This window comes from Exophiala dermatitidis (genome assembly GCF_000230625.1).
Source record: "Exophiala dermatitidis NIH/UT8656 unplaced genomic scaffold supercont1.4, whole genome shotgun sequence".
In the NCBI taxonomy this organism is placed as follows: domain Eukaryota; kingdom Fungi; phylum Ascomycota; class Eurotiomycetes; order Chaetothyriales; family Herpotrichiellaceae; genus Exophiala; species Exophiala dermatitidis.
The window spans coordinates 2,001,165-2,016,108 of NW_008751649.1; the positions used below are offsets into that span (position 1 = coordinate 2,001,165).

The 14,944-nt window shown below is 51.3% G+C and overlaps 5 protein-coding genes across 5 annotated transcripts; 2 read left to right on the forward strand and 3 right to left on the reverse strand.

The window, feature by feature from the left end:
* Window positions 1-309: 309 nt before the first annotated feature.
* On the reverse strand, window positions 310-1,152 carry HMPREF1120_05040 (uncharacterized protein; the record flags this gene model as incomplete). The annotated part of the gene is made up of 1 exon (XM_009159197.1): window positions 310-1,152. One exon carries the CDS (start codon window positions 1,150-1,152, stop codon window positions 310-312), a length of 843 nt encoding a protein of 280 aa, XP_009157445.1.
* Window positions 1,153-1,555: 403 nt separating this feature from the next.
* Window positions 1,556-2,612, reverse strand: HMPREF1120_05041 (uncharacterized protein; the record flags this gene model as incomplete). The annotated part of the gene is made up of 2 exons (XM_009159198.1): window positions 1,556-2,011; window positions 2,595-2,612. The coding sequence occupies 2 exons, from the start codon at window positions 2,610-2,612 to the stop codon at window positions 1,556-1,558; spliced, it is 474 nt and encodes a 157-aa protein (XP_009157446.1).
* A 2,183-nt stretch (window positions 2,613-4,795) lies between these two features.
* On the forward strand, window positions 4,796-8,143 carry HMPREF1120_05042 (uncharacterized protein). Its single transcript, XM_009159199.1, has 2 exons — window positions 4,796-6,362; window positions 6,419-8,143. The coding sequence occupies exon 2, from the start codon at window positions 6,978-6,980 to the stop codon at window positions 7,293-7,295; it is 318 nt and encodes a 105-aa protein (XP_009157447.1). The 5' UTR covers window positions 4,796-6,362; window positions 6,419-6,977; the 3' UTR covers window positions 7,296-8,143.
* On the reverse strand, window positions 8,033-10,666 carry HMPREF1120_05043 (formate dehydrogenase). The gene is made up of 6 exons (XM_009159200.1): window positions 10,319-10,666; window positions 9,594-9,737; window positions 9,417-9,443; window positions 9,182-9,357; window positions 8,579-9,123; window positions 8,033-8,511 (listed from the first exon to the last, which is right to left on the reverse strand). The coding sequence occupies exons 2-6, from the start codon at window positions 9,594-9,596 to the stop codon at window positions 8,165-8,167; spliced, it is 1,098 nt and encodes a 365-aa protein (XP_009157448.1). The 5' UTR covers window positions 9,597-9,737; window positions 10,319-10,666; the 3' UTR covers window positions 8,033-8,164.
* Window positions 10,667-12,654: 1,988 nt separating this feature from the next.
* On the forward strand, window positions 12,655-14,944 carry HMPREF1120_05044 (uncharacterized protein). The gene is made up of 2 exons (XM_009159201.1): window positions 12,655-13,994; window positions 14,165-14,944. Exons 1-2 carry the CDS (start codon window positions 12,911-12,913, stop codon window positions 14,356-14,358), a joined length of 1,278 nt encoding a protein of 425 aa, XP_009157449.1. The 5' UTR covers window positions 12,655-12,910; the 3' UTR covers window positions 14,359-14,944.

A 14,944-nucleotide genomic window follows, 5' to 3' on the forward strand; every position in this document is an offset into this window, starting at 1 on the left:
AGCATATTTTTGTAGATTTGATGACTTGTAGATGGCAAGACATGGTCGACGTTTCCCAGGCGTCAACGAGCGTGTTTGAAGAGAGTGACTGTCAAGTCTGATGTAGCATCGTGTGATATTTCCCAGGCATCAACGAGCATGTTTGTAAATTTGATGATTTGTAGATTTGCAGATTGCTTTGCAGATTGCCTCATTTGGAGATTGCATGATTTGCATGATTTGTAGATTGCATGATTTGGAGGTTGCATGATTGGAGGTTTGATGATGTGCAGATTGCATGATGTGCAGATTGTATGAATGTAAATTTCATCATTTGTAGATGGCAAGACATGGTCGGACTTTTCCCACAGTCGTTGTCACAACCGACGTGGATGCTAGTGTAATGATAGCATAGCCGTAATGATGCCGATAATGATGATTGTAAGGATGCGCGGTAAGAATAACCGGTAAGAATGCATTGTGAGATGCCTCGGTGAAGCAGTGTGATGTAGGGAGTGGTGCTCTTGTTGGTTTGATTGAGCTGTCGCTGTCACAGACGACGTGGATGCAAGTAGGATAGCAGAGCCATAATGATGCCGATAATGATAATCGGTAAGAATAATCGGTAAGGATGACCATAAGAATAGTCGGTAATGATATGCCGATAATGATAAGTGGTAGAGTGTACCGCAGGTGATTGAGAGCTGCAGACAGACTGTCTCGAGTTCCATGCTGCTTTCCGCCAGAAAAGACAGGATCCAGGATTGAGATGCTGATCGTGCACGTGTAGCGCTTGATTGATCGATCAACGATGTGATGGTCCGATCGGTTGCTTTCCCCAAGGCAAACCAATGGAATAGACCAGACAGTCATGCTTGCTGGTATGATTTGGCTAACAGCAGATTGTAGCAATGACTGATGGTGATGATGTTGTCGCCCAGGGTGAGGTATGATGTGGTCGTACTGATGATTGACAGAGACAGTGACCATGGCGACGATGATGATAATAATAATGATGTTCCCAAAAAGACAAAATCCAACGCCGGGGCTCGTGTGGGCTTCTGCAAAACCAAAGGAACCGAAACAATCGCATTTTTTCGTTTGATTTCTGAGTTTTGCTCGTTTTTTTGGTGTTTTTTGGTGTTTTTCAGGTGATAAACAAGGCACAACCATGCCCAATGCCCATGCCCAACGCCAATACCAAAGTACAAATCAAAAGGAATCCTCCGGGGGATGTGTGCTGGCAACGTCTCGAACATGCCCGCTAACTGGCCGGCAAACCTTGCCTTTCCTAGTCGACTGCAGTACGTAGTCGGGAAAGGCCAAGGGCCCGGCAATCAGAAAGCTGTCGGCAGTGTATGTCGTATCGTTGCGAGGCAGCACATGGTGCCGACAACATCTTGAGGGCCCCACAATCAGGTGTGACAGGCCTGGTGGGCAAACCTCATGTTGTAAGACGGCGTGCAGTGGCATCCCTCTGCCCTAGGCCGGTGTGACAGGCCGGCTGGGCACAAGGGTGGCGGACCACTGCGGAAATGTGGGAGGAGGTGACTCTCGCGGGAAACCGGAGTCAACCTCACTTGGCCAAGTCGGGCTTGGACCGCTGGTAGGCGGAGCCCAACGGGGTCAGGCATTTAAATGCCGGTTTTGCCAAGTCCTGGTCCCAGGCGACCGTTCCTCGCCGATAATTGGCCTTCCTCTCATCGGTCCCTTGGGGCGACCGAAGGATTTTCGGCTCCGGCTCACCTGCCGGAAGGATCCCCTCTGGGAAGGGGTTGGGAGCCTCATAGTATGGGCTCCGGTGTCGTGCAGTGAAAAAAGAGCGGGTGCGTGGGGAGCGCACCCGGGCATAAAGCCAGGCGAAGAACTTGGCCTTGGCGCCCTCAAACTTAGACAGAATGCAGCCCATCTTGAACTGCGGGAAAGTGGGAGTGGGAGTGGTTGTGAAGTAGTCGTTGAGATTGAGGTTGCCGGAGCTGTTGCTGTGTTGCTGTTGCTGTTGCTGTCGTTGTTGCTGTTGCTGGAGCTGTGGCTATGGAGGACTCTGTCAGTAAACAATTTTTGACAATAGCAGAGAAAAAAAATAGCAAATATGGCTCGGGAAGGAGAAAAGTGCAAAATTCAATGTTGGCAGTGAAACGAGCGAGACACAATGCCCAATTTTCAGTCCCTGGAGCACCGGGAAACTGAAAATCGGGCGACAGTAAAGAGAACGCACGGGCGCAAAGTGGAGAACAGTAAACGCGGAGCACGCCAAACAAGCAATGATCAATGTCTCAAAAACACCGAATACTGGGCTGGGGAAGGCGCCGAAAACAATAAGTGCAGAGGGCAGTAAACAGGACGTATGCCCGATGACCAGTGAATTGGGGCCATGGGCAAAAGGGGAAGGGTAATGGCCAGAGGATATGGGCAATAAGTATAGGGCAGCGATGGGAAACAACGTGCAATAGTCATTGGGCAATGGGTAGTGGGCAGGGTAGTGGGCAGGGGTGGGCAGGGGTGGTGGGCATAGGCAGTGGCAAAGGGGATTGGATAAGAGTAAAGAGCAGTGGGTAGTGGGCATAGGTGGTGGATGTGGATAATGGGCACGAGTGGTGGGCATAGATACTTACCAAGTAGGCAATGGGCATGGGTGGTATGCATAGGTACTTACCTGGTAGCAATAGGCAATGGGGTGTGTTGTGATGGGCAATGGGCAATGGGGGTGTGTTGTGATGGGCAATGGGCAATGGGCAATGGGCAATGGGGGTGTGCTGTGATGGGCAATGGGCAATGGGGGCGTGTTGGAATGGGCAATGGGCAATAGGCAATAGGCAATGGGGGCGTGTTGCAATGGGCAATGGGCAACAGGCAATGGGGGTGTGCTGGGCTTGGGAATTGGGGTTGTTTTGGGGCTGGGCAGTGTGCTTGGGGAGTGCAGAAAACCACAGGAGTCTTGTACTTACATTCAAGTGTGTTGGAAGAGTATGAAGAGGAGAGAAATTCAAATGGAAATCGAGGAGAGAAGAAGAGGTACTTATAGATGAGAAGCTCCTTCAGATCAACCCGCAGAATTGAGGAAAGTCAACCGATTCGAGTTGATCTTGAACAGAAAGATATTGAACAGCCAGTCACGGCGTGAAGGCGAGTTGATCTGGCAAGAAGACACTCAACAGCCAGTCACCAGCAATGAGGCGGAGAAGAAGCTCAGCAGTGGAACTGGATTGCAACTGTGTCGTCTTTGTCCCAGGAGAACCAAACTGAAGTGCAGTGAAGGGGGACTTGACTTTCTGATAGAGTTTGCTGGCGCCAGGGTGACGGTGGACGAAGCCAAGCTCAGGAAGAAAGTATGAACCGTAAGGACCGCCATAGGGAAGCCTGCACAGGAGGAGGAATTGAAAGCGATCCTGCGTCTGCGCACAACGAGCTCTGGCCGACCCAGCATCACCATCAGCATATGTTGGCCATTCTTGCACGGCACAGCTGTGAGCCGCAGCCTCGTCGAACAAAAGTACAGAGGCAGTAAGTTGATAGCAGCCTTGTGTCAGATGCAGATCTTGGAGTGGGTCTGGGATCGACGCCGAGCCTCCGCACCAAGCGAATAATTGTCCATGCACCACGATCGGCCAAAACCGTTGGAGTCAATTGGGCAGTAAGGCACCTAACCTTGGAAGGAATTGGACGGCATCCCCATTGGACTCAATGTTGGCTGCTGGGGTCAGAGATTGGACCATGGCAGTTTGGTCCCAATGGAAAGTACTGCCAGTGCCAGTGCCAGTGCACTGCAGACTGCAGGCTGCAGGCTGCAGAGATATGCGGACATGTGCTCCGCATCATGCCCGGCCTCACCTTTCCCACTTCTTTGGGTATCTGCACCCACGAGACTCCATTGCAGCATAGAAATGGTACGGTAGAGCAGTTATTCTTTTGGCTGGATTGCAATGCCGAAGCTGCCTCGCAGGAGATGTGCTGTGACCTGTGACACTTACCACTTTTTCGGTGCGTGGTCGTAGCGCCGAATCGGGGCGTCGTAGACCAGACAACACAACTCCACATTGGGAAACTGTGTCTTCTACATCACTGGGCAATATCAAACTTTCCAGCCTTCATAATTTTCGGCATCCATAATTGGCGAGCCAGTTCTGCGTCGTACTAAGACCACACGAACCTTCTTTGCAGATCATCTTCAACATAGCCACGATTGCGGATAACAGCCAGCCGTCTCGTGAAATCCATGCAGGCTCAAGATTGGACAAGCTGGCCCTCAGTCCCATGCAATCTGTTGGGTGTGCATTTCAGGTTTTCGTAGCTTCAGAGGGATGTGGCAAAGGGGCTGTGTCAGTATACCGCGCAATTGCAAAACCTACAGTCTCCTCCTGTGCAAACTCAATCCGCCACCCTCACTCCATTGGAGGGTTGGGAGTAATTTTTCAGATCAGAGACAATATCTGAATGAATTTTTCGATTGGCCAGCTTGGATTGATCAAGATCAGAGTACAACGTCCTGATCAGATCAGATCAGAAGCAGAACAGGACAGAGTAGGCCGAAGGAAGGAGCACGTGAGCAGCACCCGGAAACCGCGCTCACTCCAAAGACTGGCGATATACTGGCGGCAGGAAGGTACAGGACGACAACGAGTGAAGGCAGAATGTATCAAGGGACAAATGAGGTCCGAATAGAATTGTCGCTGTCACCCGTAAGGCCACCAATCATACTCGCCAGCGACGGCGTCGTGGATTACGTGAGAGCTGTCACCTTGCAGAACGAGCTATTCCAGAATGGTGAAGCGACGACGAGGGCTCGGCTTCAAGCAAATTAGATGACGTCTACTTCTTGCTGCTTGACCTCTTCTAGTAGTACCAGTACACTGCTTTGTTCTGCGAAGCTCCCTGCTCCATAGCTCTGCTGGGTGTCCGATGCTAGGGCATGGTTGATGCCTGCGACGCGTATTCAGCAGTGCCCATACCATCTATGGCAGTTACCGGGCAGCTTTGTATGCCCGACTATAGAACCGTGCTCCAAGCTTGCTCGACGTTCTAGGGATGCCTACAGGCCCCAACATGCCTTGCAAAGGGGGGCTGGCAGCCTCCTGCGGTTCGAAGCGCCTGCAAGCGCTTTAGCGCAGTTTGTCCCTGTCTCATGTCTGATGGCAGCAAGGCTTCAAGGGAAACTTCTATGTGACAAGTGACGGCAAGTGAGGCACACGTATGTTCTTCTAACGATCATTCTCGCCATACAGCCAGGCTCTATATACCACGAACAAGGTCGAGCAGATCCATCTGGACTGCCAGTTCATGTCACGATGTCGACATCGAGCCTCTTCCACCCACACTCGGCGTTATATGCAGTATTGGGCGCTCCCTCCGGTCGATACCACATCAAAGCTCAGGACACAGGCTCAAGCTCAAGAGATGGGACTAAGGCTAGTAGTTTACACACAGGATCAAGAGTACTAGTGCTTCAGGGTTTTCTGAAAGAGTGGGTGTACAGGCCAAAACACCCTGATGACTCGGTTGCTGTCCAGCGACGAGGTACCTTCCTGAGGCGCCACCCTCTCACTACATTTCGACGGGACTGCTTGAACGTCTCTGGGAGTCAAGGGAGATCATGGCGATGAACCGAGAGATACAAATGTGTGTGACAGGACCTTCGAGAAGTCCAGATAGTAACTATGGTAGAAACCACTACTATCTCAAGTCGCTACCCATGGCATACAGCCTGACTAGGCTGCTCAGGTCGTCCTATGTACAGCAGGCTCGAATCTATGCTCCGAGTATTGTCTATCACCCGGCTTCTTCCCCCCAAAGAAGCCCATAGGCAGGCATAGCGCGGAACACAAGATTGCCATGTCGAAGACAGCCCTCCGGCGTGAATCCCACATACATATGTGCTCGCCCTGGGCTTCCGCCCTTTGTTCTCCTTTGGCCATTGATTGCTGACTCTCTCGGACTACTATCTAACACGTCCAAAACCAAGGTCTGGCCTCCTCGAGCCGTGAGCTGGTACATTCAAACATTGAGCGCCGACTTGACTTGTTCCTGGACTACCTCTTCCGGTCTAATATTTCCAACTGAGCAATCAGTGTTATGGCCAACCTGTGCGTTAGGCTCATATTACTTTTCTTGGGTACTATTGGAGCACACGAATCCAGAATCCTCCTGTCGGCTTCTTCAATATTACTAAGACAGCTTCAATCCCTTCGTCCATAGTCATCACTGTTTCGTAGGCATATGCTACTAGTGGTATAGGGGTGCTGATAGACCCATGCCAGTCTTCAATGCCCATTGCTCCCAATGAAGCCCATTATTGTGCTAAAGCTATGCTTTCCAAGCCTCGAAAATCTAAAGCAATATCGAAAAGGTCGGTGGTTCTGTCGCATTGAACACAAGACGACGTGAAGGTCTGCCCTCCTCTCAGATCGATTTTACCTGGTCTGATCATACAGTGAGCATGCAGACCTGGAGATAAGTTATAAGCCAGGCCCGGCCAACCTGTGTACTACTGAGACGAAAGGCCGGCAAGCTACTAAGCTGGACTTCTAGCAGACCCATACTAGTACCTACAGTAGGTACTATTCGATTCAAGACTCCAGGAGGCGAGATACCTAGGAGTTATGCGTCTCACCTACCTAGGTACCCAAATACCTACCGACTTAGGTAGTTCGTAAATGTTCATCTCCCTCCCAACCTAACCATCAGCACTTACCCCGTACACCGGACACCACACACAGCACACCTAGTCTAAGGTACCTAGGTAGGTATTACTGCTACTGATAGTACCTAAGGTACCTAGGTGATCCTCAGCCATCACCGCCAAACAGGTCCTCTTCACTGCCAGTAAGGAGCGGCACGATCGAGACCATTTCTTTGGCTTCACCTCATTTCGCCGCCCTATCAATACTTCGGGGCTGGCTGTTAACGATTTCACTCTGACTCAGATCATCTGGCTGGACGCCAGATGGCTCCTTCAGTTCGACGATTGAATCTCTCAGGAACTTGAATCCATCAGACACAACATGACGATCGCCCTGACTGAACGATCGTGCGCCTGTCCGCCAGACCAGCGTTCCAACCACCTTTCTCATCTCCCTCCGCTACTCTGTTCCTCCCCCACCGATCGGTGGCACGACTCCTGTGCCACTACATTGGAGGGAATAGGTTGGAGTCAAGAGACGTGTTCTAACGCCATTCTGTCCCATGGCAATCAGAAAATGGTCAAGAGGTGTGCTGCCAAACTTGAGGAGCGTGGTCGGTTACTGCGAGATTTCATACACTGCGAGATTCACACGAACCTGAGTACACACAATATCAATGCTATCCCCATCTTCGGATAAACTATCGGACACTATCTAACCGGGGTGATAACAGCAGCTTAGGGTGAATACTTGAGGTATTGTATAAGCCCGCGGGTTGCGTGACAACATGGAGCGTAAGCAAACTCGATCTTGACCGCGAATACGATCAATACTACCAGCACTGCAGTGCATTCTATTCACAATACAACCAGTGCCTCAGGCTGGACATATAGCCGTACATTGGCAACTCACGCCGTTGCCGGCCAAAGTGGGATTTTTCTACCACTGCAGCCATTGCATTGCTCCGCGTAATTCTTTAACCGTGAGGACTACCATCTGCCTGCCTGTCGTGCAGCATGTCCTACTACTGTCAGAAGTGAGGTACAATGTGGCACCAACCTGAAGGTAGGGATGTAAAGAGCCTGAGGTTGATGACAGCGCTCCATTGTTACGGTTGGCCTGTCTGTACTTTGGATGAATAGCAGTAGTATTTATTACTGTACATTCGTTTTATTTTTATATTTCTAAATCGATTTTTTATTTTCAAATCGATTTTTGTTTTGGCGGGGAACACCCCACGTTGCTCTTGAGAGGCTTCCGGTACTAAATATTGTTCCGAAAACACCAAAATATCTCAGCCTACCGTCAGTACAACTTGTTGCTGTGACATGAAATGGGCTACATCAAGGAGAACATCTAGATCGAGGGTTCATTAACATTCCGCTGTAGCAGGCAATAGGACATAGATGGAAACGGAGCGTCGACTGTCAATGTAGTATGTGCTTGTCCGAACCAAGCTCGGAATATTCAATTTTTATATATTTGCAGACATCATCAAATCCTTGTCATGCATATCTCATCAACACATGGATTTTTGGTTCACTTTGTCCAACATCTTCCACGTGCATCTATTTCTTGGTGCGCTGGCCATAAGACTTGGTGGCATAGTCACCCTTGTAGCAGATCAAATCCTCAGGTCTGTAATCGTGACGGCCCGAGAAGTAGCTGTCCAGAATGGACTTCACGCCAGCGGCGTAACGCTCCTGGGCATCGATTGAGGTACCGGACATATGGGGGACCATGGCGTTACCGCCTCCCCATGGGTTCTTGGCATATCTGAGCGGGTGGTCCTTTGGTGCTGGTTGAGGGAACCAGACATCACCACCGTAGCCGTTAAGTTGGCCTGACTTGAGGGCCTCGGCGACATCTTCCTTGACGACGATGGCGCCACGGGCGGTGTTAACGAGCCAAGCACCTGGACATCAAAACTATTAGTCTTGCCTCATATGACGAAAAAGCAATCAACTCGAGTGTAAACCTACCCTTCTTCATCTTGGAGATCAACTCCTTGTTGAACAATCCGCGGGTCTTCTCGTGGAGCGGGCAGTTGATGGTGACAACATCGCACTGCGCCAACATCTCCTCGAGATCATCCACACGTCTGCAGCCAATTTCCTTCTCAACCTCTGGCTTCAGGGGCTGGTAGTCAAAGTACAACAGCTCCTTGCAGTCGAAGGGCTTCAGGCGGCGCAGCACACGCTCACCAATTCGCCCAACAGCAACAGTACCGACAACCTTGCCTTCCAGGTCGAATTCGTTCTTGGCCACAGCAGCAACGTTCCACTCTCCCCTCTCGATTTGCTCGTGGGCGGGAACGAAGTTGCGAACCAAAGTCAGGATGGTCATAACGACGTGCTCTGCAACGGAGACGACGTTGCTGCCAGTGACTTCGGCGACGGTGATACCGCCATTGGTGGTGTTGGCGGCGTTCAAGTCGACGTGATCCGAACCGATACCGGCGGTGACGGCAATCTTCAGGTTCTTCGCCTTTGCCAACCGCTCAGCGGTGAGGTAGCCGGGGTGGAAACTAAAGTGGTGACATCAGAGGATGGTCCTACCAGACATGACCTTCGGAGCAATCTTACGGAGTGGTGATGATGACTTCGGCATCAACCAATTCCTTGTCAAACGTGGAGTTCTCACCCTCCTTGTCGGAGGTGGTGACCAAGGTGTGACCCCTCTCTTCGAGCCATTTCCGGATTCCTAGCTCGTTCTCCGTGGTACCGAGCAGACGAGGTTGGTCTCTGGCGTGCTCATGGCCCTAGAGGACGTTAGGACAAGACAAGTTCACGACTGTAGGAGGAGAGTTTGTAGACATACATCATAGAGGACGAGAAGTACTTTGCCCTGGCGAGAAGCAGTTGCGGTCAGTGTGCGTTTGCCAATGGAGGAATAGATGGAGGGTGTTGCTGCGCGGCGGGCCAAATGCGGGGAAGCCGTAGCAAAGAGGGAGGTGGATGAGCGCGGCAGACAACGCGCAGCAGCACGGGCAAATACCATTGTGACTGAGGATATTGATGGATGGACTCGAAGGTTGAAGGTAGTCAAGTCAGAGGTAGACTGAAGGTGTCGAGGAGGATGGCAGGTTGCTTTTCAATGGCTTCGACCGGCAGAGCTTTGAGCCTGAAGGGGATGTGGTTGCTGTGTCGTGCATCATGGTTAGCATGTTTGAAACGTCAGAAAGCCCAGCTGGGGCCATGCATTGGAGACATTAATTGGAGTCCATGTGGATTCAGCCGACGGTCTCAACACTTGATTGAGACGGCAGCCCGGCATTGATGGATGTGGCATTGAGATACAGGGGGCATCGGTATTAGGACGATCATGATGGTCTGAGGGCGGGAGAGAGGGGCGGAGGGGTTCGACCGCGGCGGATTCTAGGTGCTGGCTCGGACCCCCAAAGTGGTGAAGTCACACCCGGACTGGCAGCGTTAGGCGCCTGAGGACCTGGGACGGACCCTTGGACCCAACGCCAAAGCACAGGCTGCAGCAGGAGTCCGCCCACAGTACTAGGTACATAGACGTAGGTACCGACAGACGGCTATCCGGTGCTTCGCGGCATGTAACGTGGTGCTGGATATGGGGAAAATACCGGCGATAAGGAGATCGTGAGGATTAGGAGGGACAATGGGCGCAGATTCCCTTCTCGGAGAAGCGATCCTCCAATCAAAGACGCGAATCACAGTGCGAGGGGTACGAATACCACAACTTGTAGTACGTACCTCAATTGATGTTCAACTGCGATGCCTCCTGTAAAACACCTGCAATGGCTGCTGAAAGACAAGGTAAGAAATGTTTGCTTCTGGACGGACATCAACTCTTTATAGGTTACGGCTGGCGCACCTCCTTCTCAACTTCGACCTCATCACGACGACGCCAAAACACTTGTCCGCAAATCTTGGGCAAACACGATCAATGCCCCTCTCTTCCTTGCGGAGCGAACTGGTTCATCGAGCCTCTGCTGTTCCTCTTCCTCCTCGACCCCCTGCCCCACCCCTCATTTCTTTGGCACCTCCGTCCAATGCTTCCCAAGAGCCGATGCAGGTTGTGTACTACTACTACAACTGGACAAGTCCTGACGGCTGATGGTGACAGGCCTAGACATGATGACCGCGGAAGCATGGGGGCCGCTGCTGGGCTAGGGCCAACACTCTTCTCCTAGTTGGTCCACGGCTCGAAGCGATATCCTTGGCCAACTCCTCATCTTGATGCAGCTTGGAGCACAATTCCCCGGATTGCTTATGGCGATAGCTACAATGATTGGTGTGGTGGGACAAGGGGAAGACTTCACCTTCGCAGATTGACACATAAGAACGCATATACAAAGGTGGTTTGGTCCACGTATTCGCAGCCATACCCTCCTGAAACCATTCCTTCTGTGACAGCTGGATCAGGTATCCTACAGCGACTCTGATCTGCCGACAGAGTCGGCCAAGTCAGCGCCAGCGAGATCGGTACCCCACAAAGTAAACAAATTGACTATTTGGGTAGCAAACGGCGGCAGCTCGGTCGGGAGCTGAACATGTGGGGAGCCACTAACCGCCCATACCCGCACCGTCAGCAGTCATCTGAGGGTTCAAAACTGAGATCTGATATCGGCCGCCTAAACGTACTTCGCCTAAATATTTAGCCGGGCGGTCCTCCGCCCTCACTGCGCCCTTCCGCTTGAGCCATAAAGGAGAGCAAAGCAACGCAAATTCCGCAGACTACCCGACTTGTCCGAGAGGATCTGGCGCTCAGCTGGGTTGAGGTGGGAACAATCCGAAGAACAGTCGGAAATGGGATCAAAAAAGTGCAAAAGCGTGACGAGAATTTCCCCGGGACGACCAGATGTCCGAAGATGCATTGGCATAGGGAAGATCTCAAACCAAAGTGCAAGCGACGTGGCAGGGTCTCTTGAAAACTGTTCAGTCGTTGGTGATGCGGCACGGGGATAATCAGATAATTATTCACCCGCTCTTTAAGAACATCGATGTACAGAATGAAGTAGTACTTCAACGTCTAAAGGGAGAGTCTTATCCATTGTCATTTCTCTTGCACGTATAGTGTAATAGAGTCAAAAATAATCACGAAACCATATCAGTCGCAGACTTCTGTTCTTTGCCTCTTCTTTGAACCTGACTAATTATATCATACCCGTTAAATGGTACTGCGGTTCCAATTGTACAGATGATGCAATTGCATCGCCAATGCCTGTAGCGTCCTGAAGGTTAGTTCCATCATGGTTATGAGGCAAGCACAACAAGCAGACCGACCATTCCGCCTCTAAAAGGTTGTAAGGCACCGGCTGGGATTAAATTGCGCAGTCATTGGATCACTACCGAACCGACAGGCCCGGGAGACAAGGGTTTGTCTCGATCCGCGATTCTGGAAGACTCAGCTTCTGTAGGGCGGCTCGGAGGTCCTTCGAGCTGGCCAGGATCTCTTCAAGCGGGTCTCAGAACGTGGTAGTCGGAAGACGGCATAGTATCCACCGCAAGCCAGGTACAGTACCTGACCAGCTTTAGCCTTTGTGCTCGGTCATCGACGTTACCCACAGATGAGGTGCCAGTGCTGTCTGCTTGTCTGATCTCTTGCATGTTGGGTGTCTCCACTTCAGCCCCCTTCCACAAGGCTGTATCTTGCGTGTGCATAAGCTGAGCTGATGAGATGAAGTAGGAGAAACCCAAGTGTTCGTCCGCTCTTGACGGACTCTTTCGATCTTCTAGCCCTGCTTGATAAGATTCTGAGGTATTTCCGCCGAAATTTCGGACGTCTAATGCTTCCGGTCTGGCTTGAATGTGGTCGCTTGCCTATTGATATGAAATGCACATACAGCCACACCGAGGAAAGCTCTTGCTCGCCTTCAATATCAGGGTCAAAATAATTAGGGGATGAAACGGCCAAACCTCGTGCAACCTTACGATGCAGATCCTTCCTTCTCGGAGTGCCGAAGAGGCCGGTCGCTCTTCTGCTCCTTCGGTAGCATGAAATCTGCCCAGATTACTCGCAGGGATATGGTCGGTTTCTGTGTGCTGTGTACTGTGTAGTTGCTTTTCAGAGTTCAATAATCAGTACCTAGGTACTTGAGGTATGGTGGCCGGACGGATCGGAGATACTTTTCTCCTTGGATGACATAATATCGTCCCCCGAACAATGACCGCCGCCGCGCAGGCTGACAACGAACACTTGGTTGGGGTTCCACGTAGTGCTGTTCAATAATGCGCGCATCTTACAATGGAGGAAATAGAGATTTGAATTGAGAAACGCTATCATAACCACAACCACTGCACCGGTACCTGTTAGCTCAGTGCACCCAGCTGCACCCTTGAAGAATGGCGACCACACGTCTGCCATTTCTATATCCGAATTTCTTTCGAGCGGTGCGAGCATGTGAGCCCACAACGTACCACTCCATTCGAGCGCCTCCCGCCAACAATGCGCAATCTGCGCGCAAGGCGAGACTACACACTTCAGTCCGAAGGCAACAAGATGCTGTTCCCCAACGATATGGTCCAGCCGCCTCAGAAAGCCATTTGCCGCCTCCCCAGAAACCGTCCGATTCATCTAAACCCGCAAAGAAAGAAGGCCAGGACAGCCTGCAAGGACAACAGCAAGCAGGCAAAAGCCAGGACTCGTCGTCCTCTTCCGCTTCTCAGCAGCCCGCAGCAAAGAAGTCGGAGCCAAAAGAGGAGTCAATAGGTCAAGATGAACCCCAACAATCAAACAGCGAGTCCGACTACATTGACGAAGCGTCCTTGGTGTCCAAGAACCATAAAATCAAGCCCGAAGAGCAGGGTCCGTTGGAGAACAAGGAACTAGACATGGTCCTCTCGATGCCATCGCCTTCAGACATGAAGAAGAACAAGGACCCATCCAGACATCCGCATCTGGAACCGCCTCCATACGAACACCACTTCGACACGTACGGTCTGGTCCAGCAGCTGGCGGCGAAGAACGCCTACACCGTCGATCAAGCCATAACGCTCATGAAAGCCATTCGACGAATGTTGTCCGTGAACCTAGACATGGCCAAGGAAGGACTAGTGTCCAAGTCGGACATTGAGAACGAATCATACCTGTTCCGCGCGGCATGCTCCGAGTTGAAGACGACGCTGCAGACCACTCGACACTCCGAGACGTTGAAGCAGCGCAGCCAGCGGGCTCAATTGCAGCATGAGTTCGACATTCTGAACCAAAAAGTCACTCAGGATCTCATGACCCTCCGCGAAGAACTGAAGGGCTTGTTCAACGACCGCAAGTTACGCTTGCAGGAGGATAAACGCAAGATTGACAGCAAGATCTCGGAATTGAACTATGAAATCACTGTACTACTGAACAGCGAGGCAAAGAGCGAGGTTGAGGGTTTGCGTTGGGTCTTGACTCGTCGTGCTGCCATGGCTATTGGGTTCTGTGCTTGTAGGTTCTACCGAAACCTCCCTCGCCTGCGCTTCTCTAACCCACCCATCCTCGCTTTTTTGCTTGTGCTTTCAGCGAATAAATATTCGCTTACTCCTACGTTGTATTGTTGTTGTGTTGTTGTTGTCGCTCGTTATGGACAGTGACTGAGTACTGACAATCCACAATAGTCATGATCATATCGGCCCTGAATTACTCGTCCATCAAAATGCGCGAGAAGGAAGAAGCAGAGAAGAAGCGCAAGGCTGCCGCCAAGGCGATGGAAGAGCGCGTCGAGGCTCGCTATTCTACTCCCAGTCGGGCGCAGAGCACGCAAACTGACGAGGCTAAGCCGCCCGTCAACTATGAGGAGAGTCTGGGTTGAGGGCCTTTCTGTCTGTTTGTTTCAATCATGTTGGGCCCTAGTCTCATCTCTTAACATGAAAGCGACCTTCGTCACGGAACGGCTTTCACCTTATGGACGCTGGTTGACCCATCTTCTCTTCCGTCTTACAACATGGACAGGCCAAGCATTGTGTTGGGTCAGAGATACACTGACTGGCCTCGCAAGCACTTCATGACAGGGTCGGAATTGAATGAAGGGCGAAAGGCGGCACATTTGAAGAGCATAGACGACAGTATACTTTATCACCCAGTTATTGGAGAGCTAGGCGGACAATCCGACGGTTATGACTGTCGGCAGATGTGTACCAGTATAGACTGGCGCACTTCAACAGGGAACAGCACAGGTTGAGAGAAACTTTCTCGCCCAAGCCTTCCTTGCAAGCATGGTGGTGTCTATCTCTAGGTACCTACATATCATCATAAGGTACATATCAACGAACAAATTATGAACCTGGATCTGAAGCCAAAGGCAACAAATATCAGGAGACCCTGCCGAGGTCGGAAGGTTCTGCAGCGTGCCACACTACCTAGAGTAACACCGATCCAAGAAACATCATTAGACTGCA

What these genes read in the sequence shown, in the direction of transcription:
- HMPREF1120_05044 (XM_009159201.1), top strand. Translation starts at nt 12,911, where the DNA reads ATGGCGACCACACGTCTGCCATTTCTATATCCGAATTTCTTTCGAGCG. An exon ending in GGCTATTGGGTTCTGTGCTT is followed by an intron (nt 13,995 to 14,164) that starts GTAGGTTCTACC and finishes AATCCACAATAG; the next exon opens with TCATGATCATATCGGCCCTG.
- HMPREF1120_05042 (XM_009159199.1), top strand. Translation starts at nt 6,978, where the DNA reads ATGACGATCGCCCTGACTGAACGATCGTGCGCCTGTCCGCCAGACCAG.
- HMPREF1120_05043 (XM_009159200.1), bottom strand. An exon ending in TACTTCTCGTCCTCTATGAT is followed by an intron (nt 9,358 to 9,416) that starts GTATGTCTACAA and finishes AACGTCCTCTAG; the next exon opens with GGCCATGAGCACGCCAGAGA. An exon ending in GAAGTCATCATCACCACTCC is followed by an intron (nt 9,124 to 9,181) that starts GTAAGATTGCTC and finishes TCACCACTTTAG; the next exon opens with TTTCCACCCCGGCTACCTCA.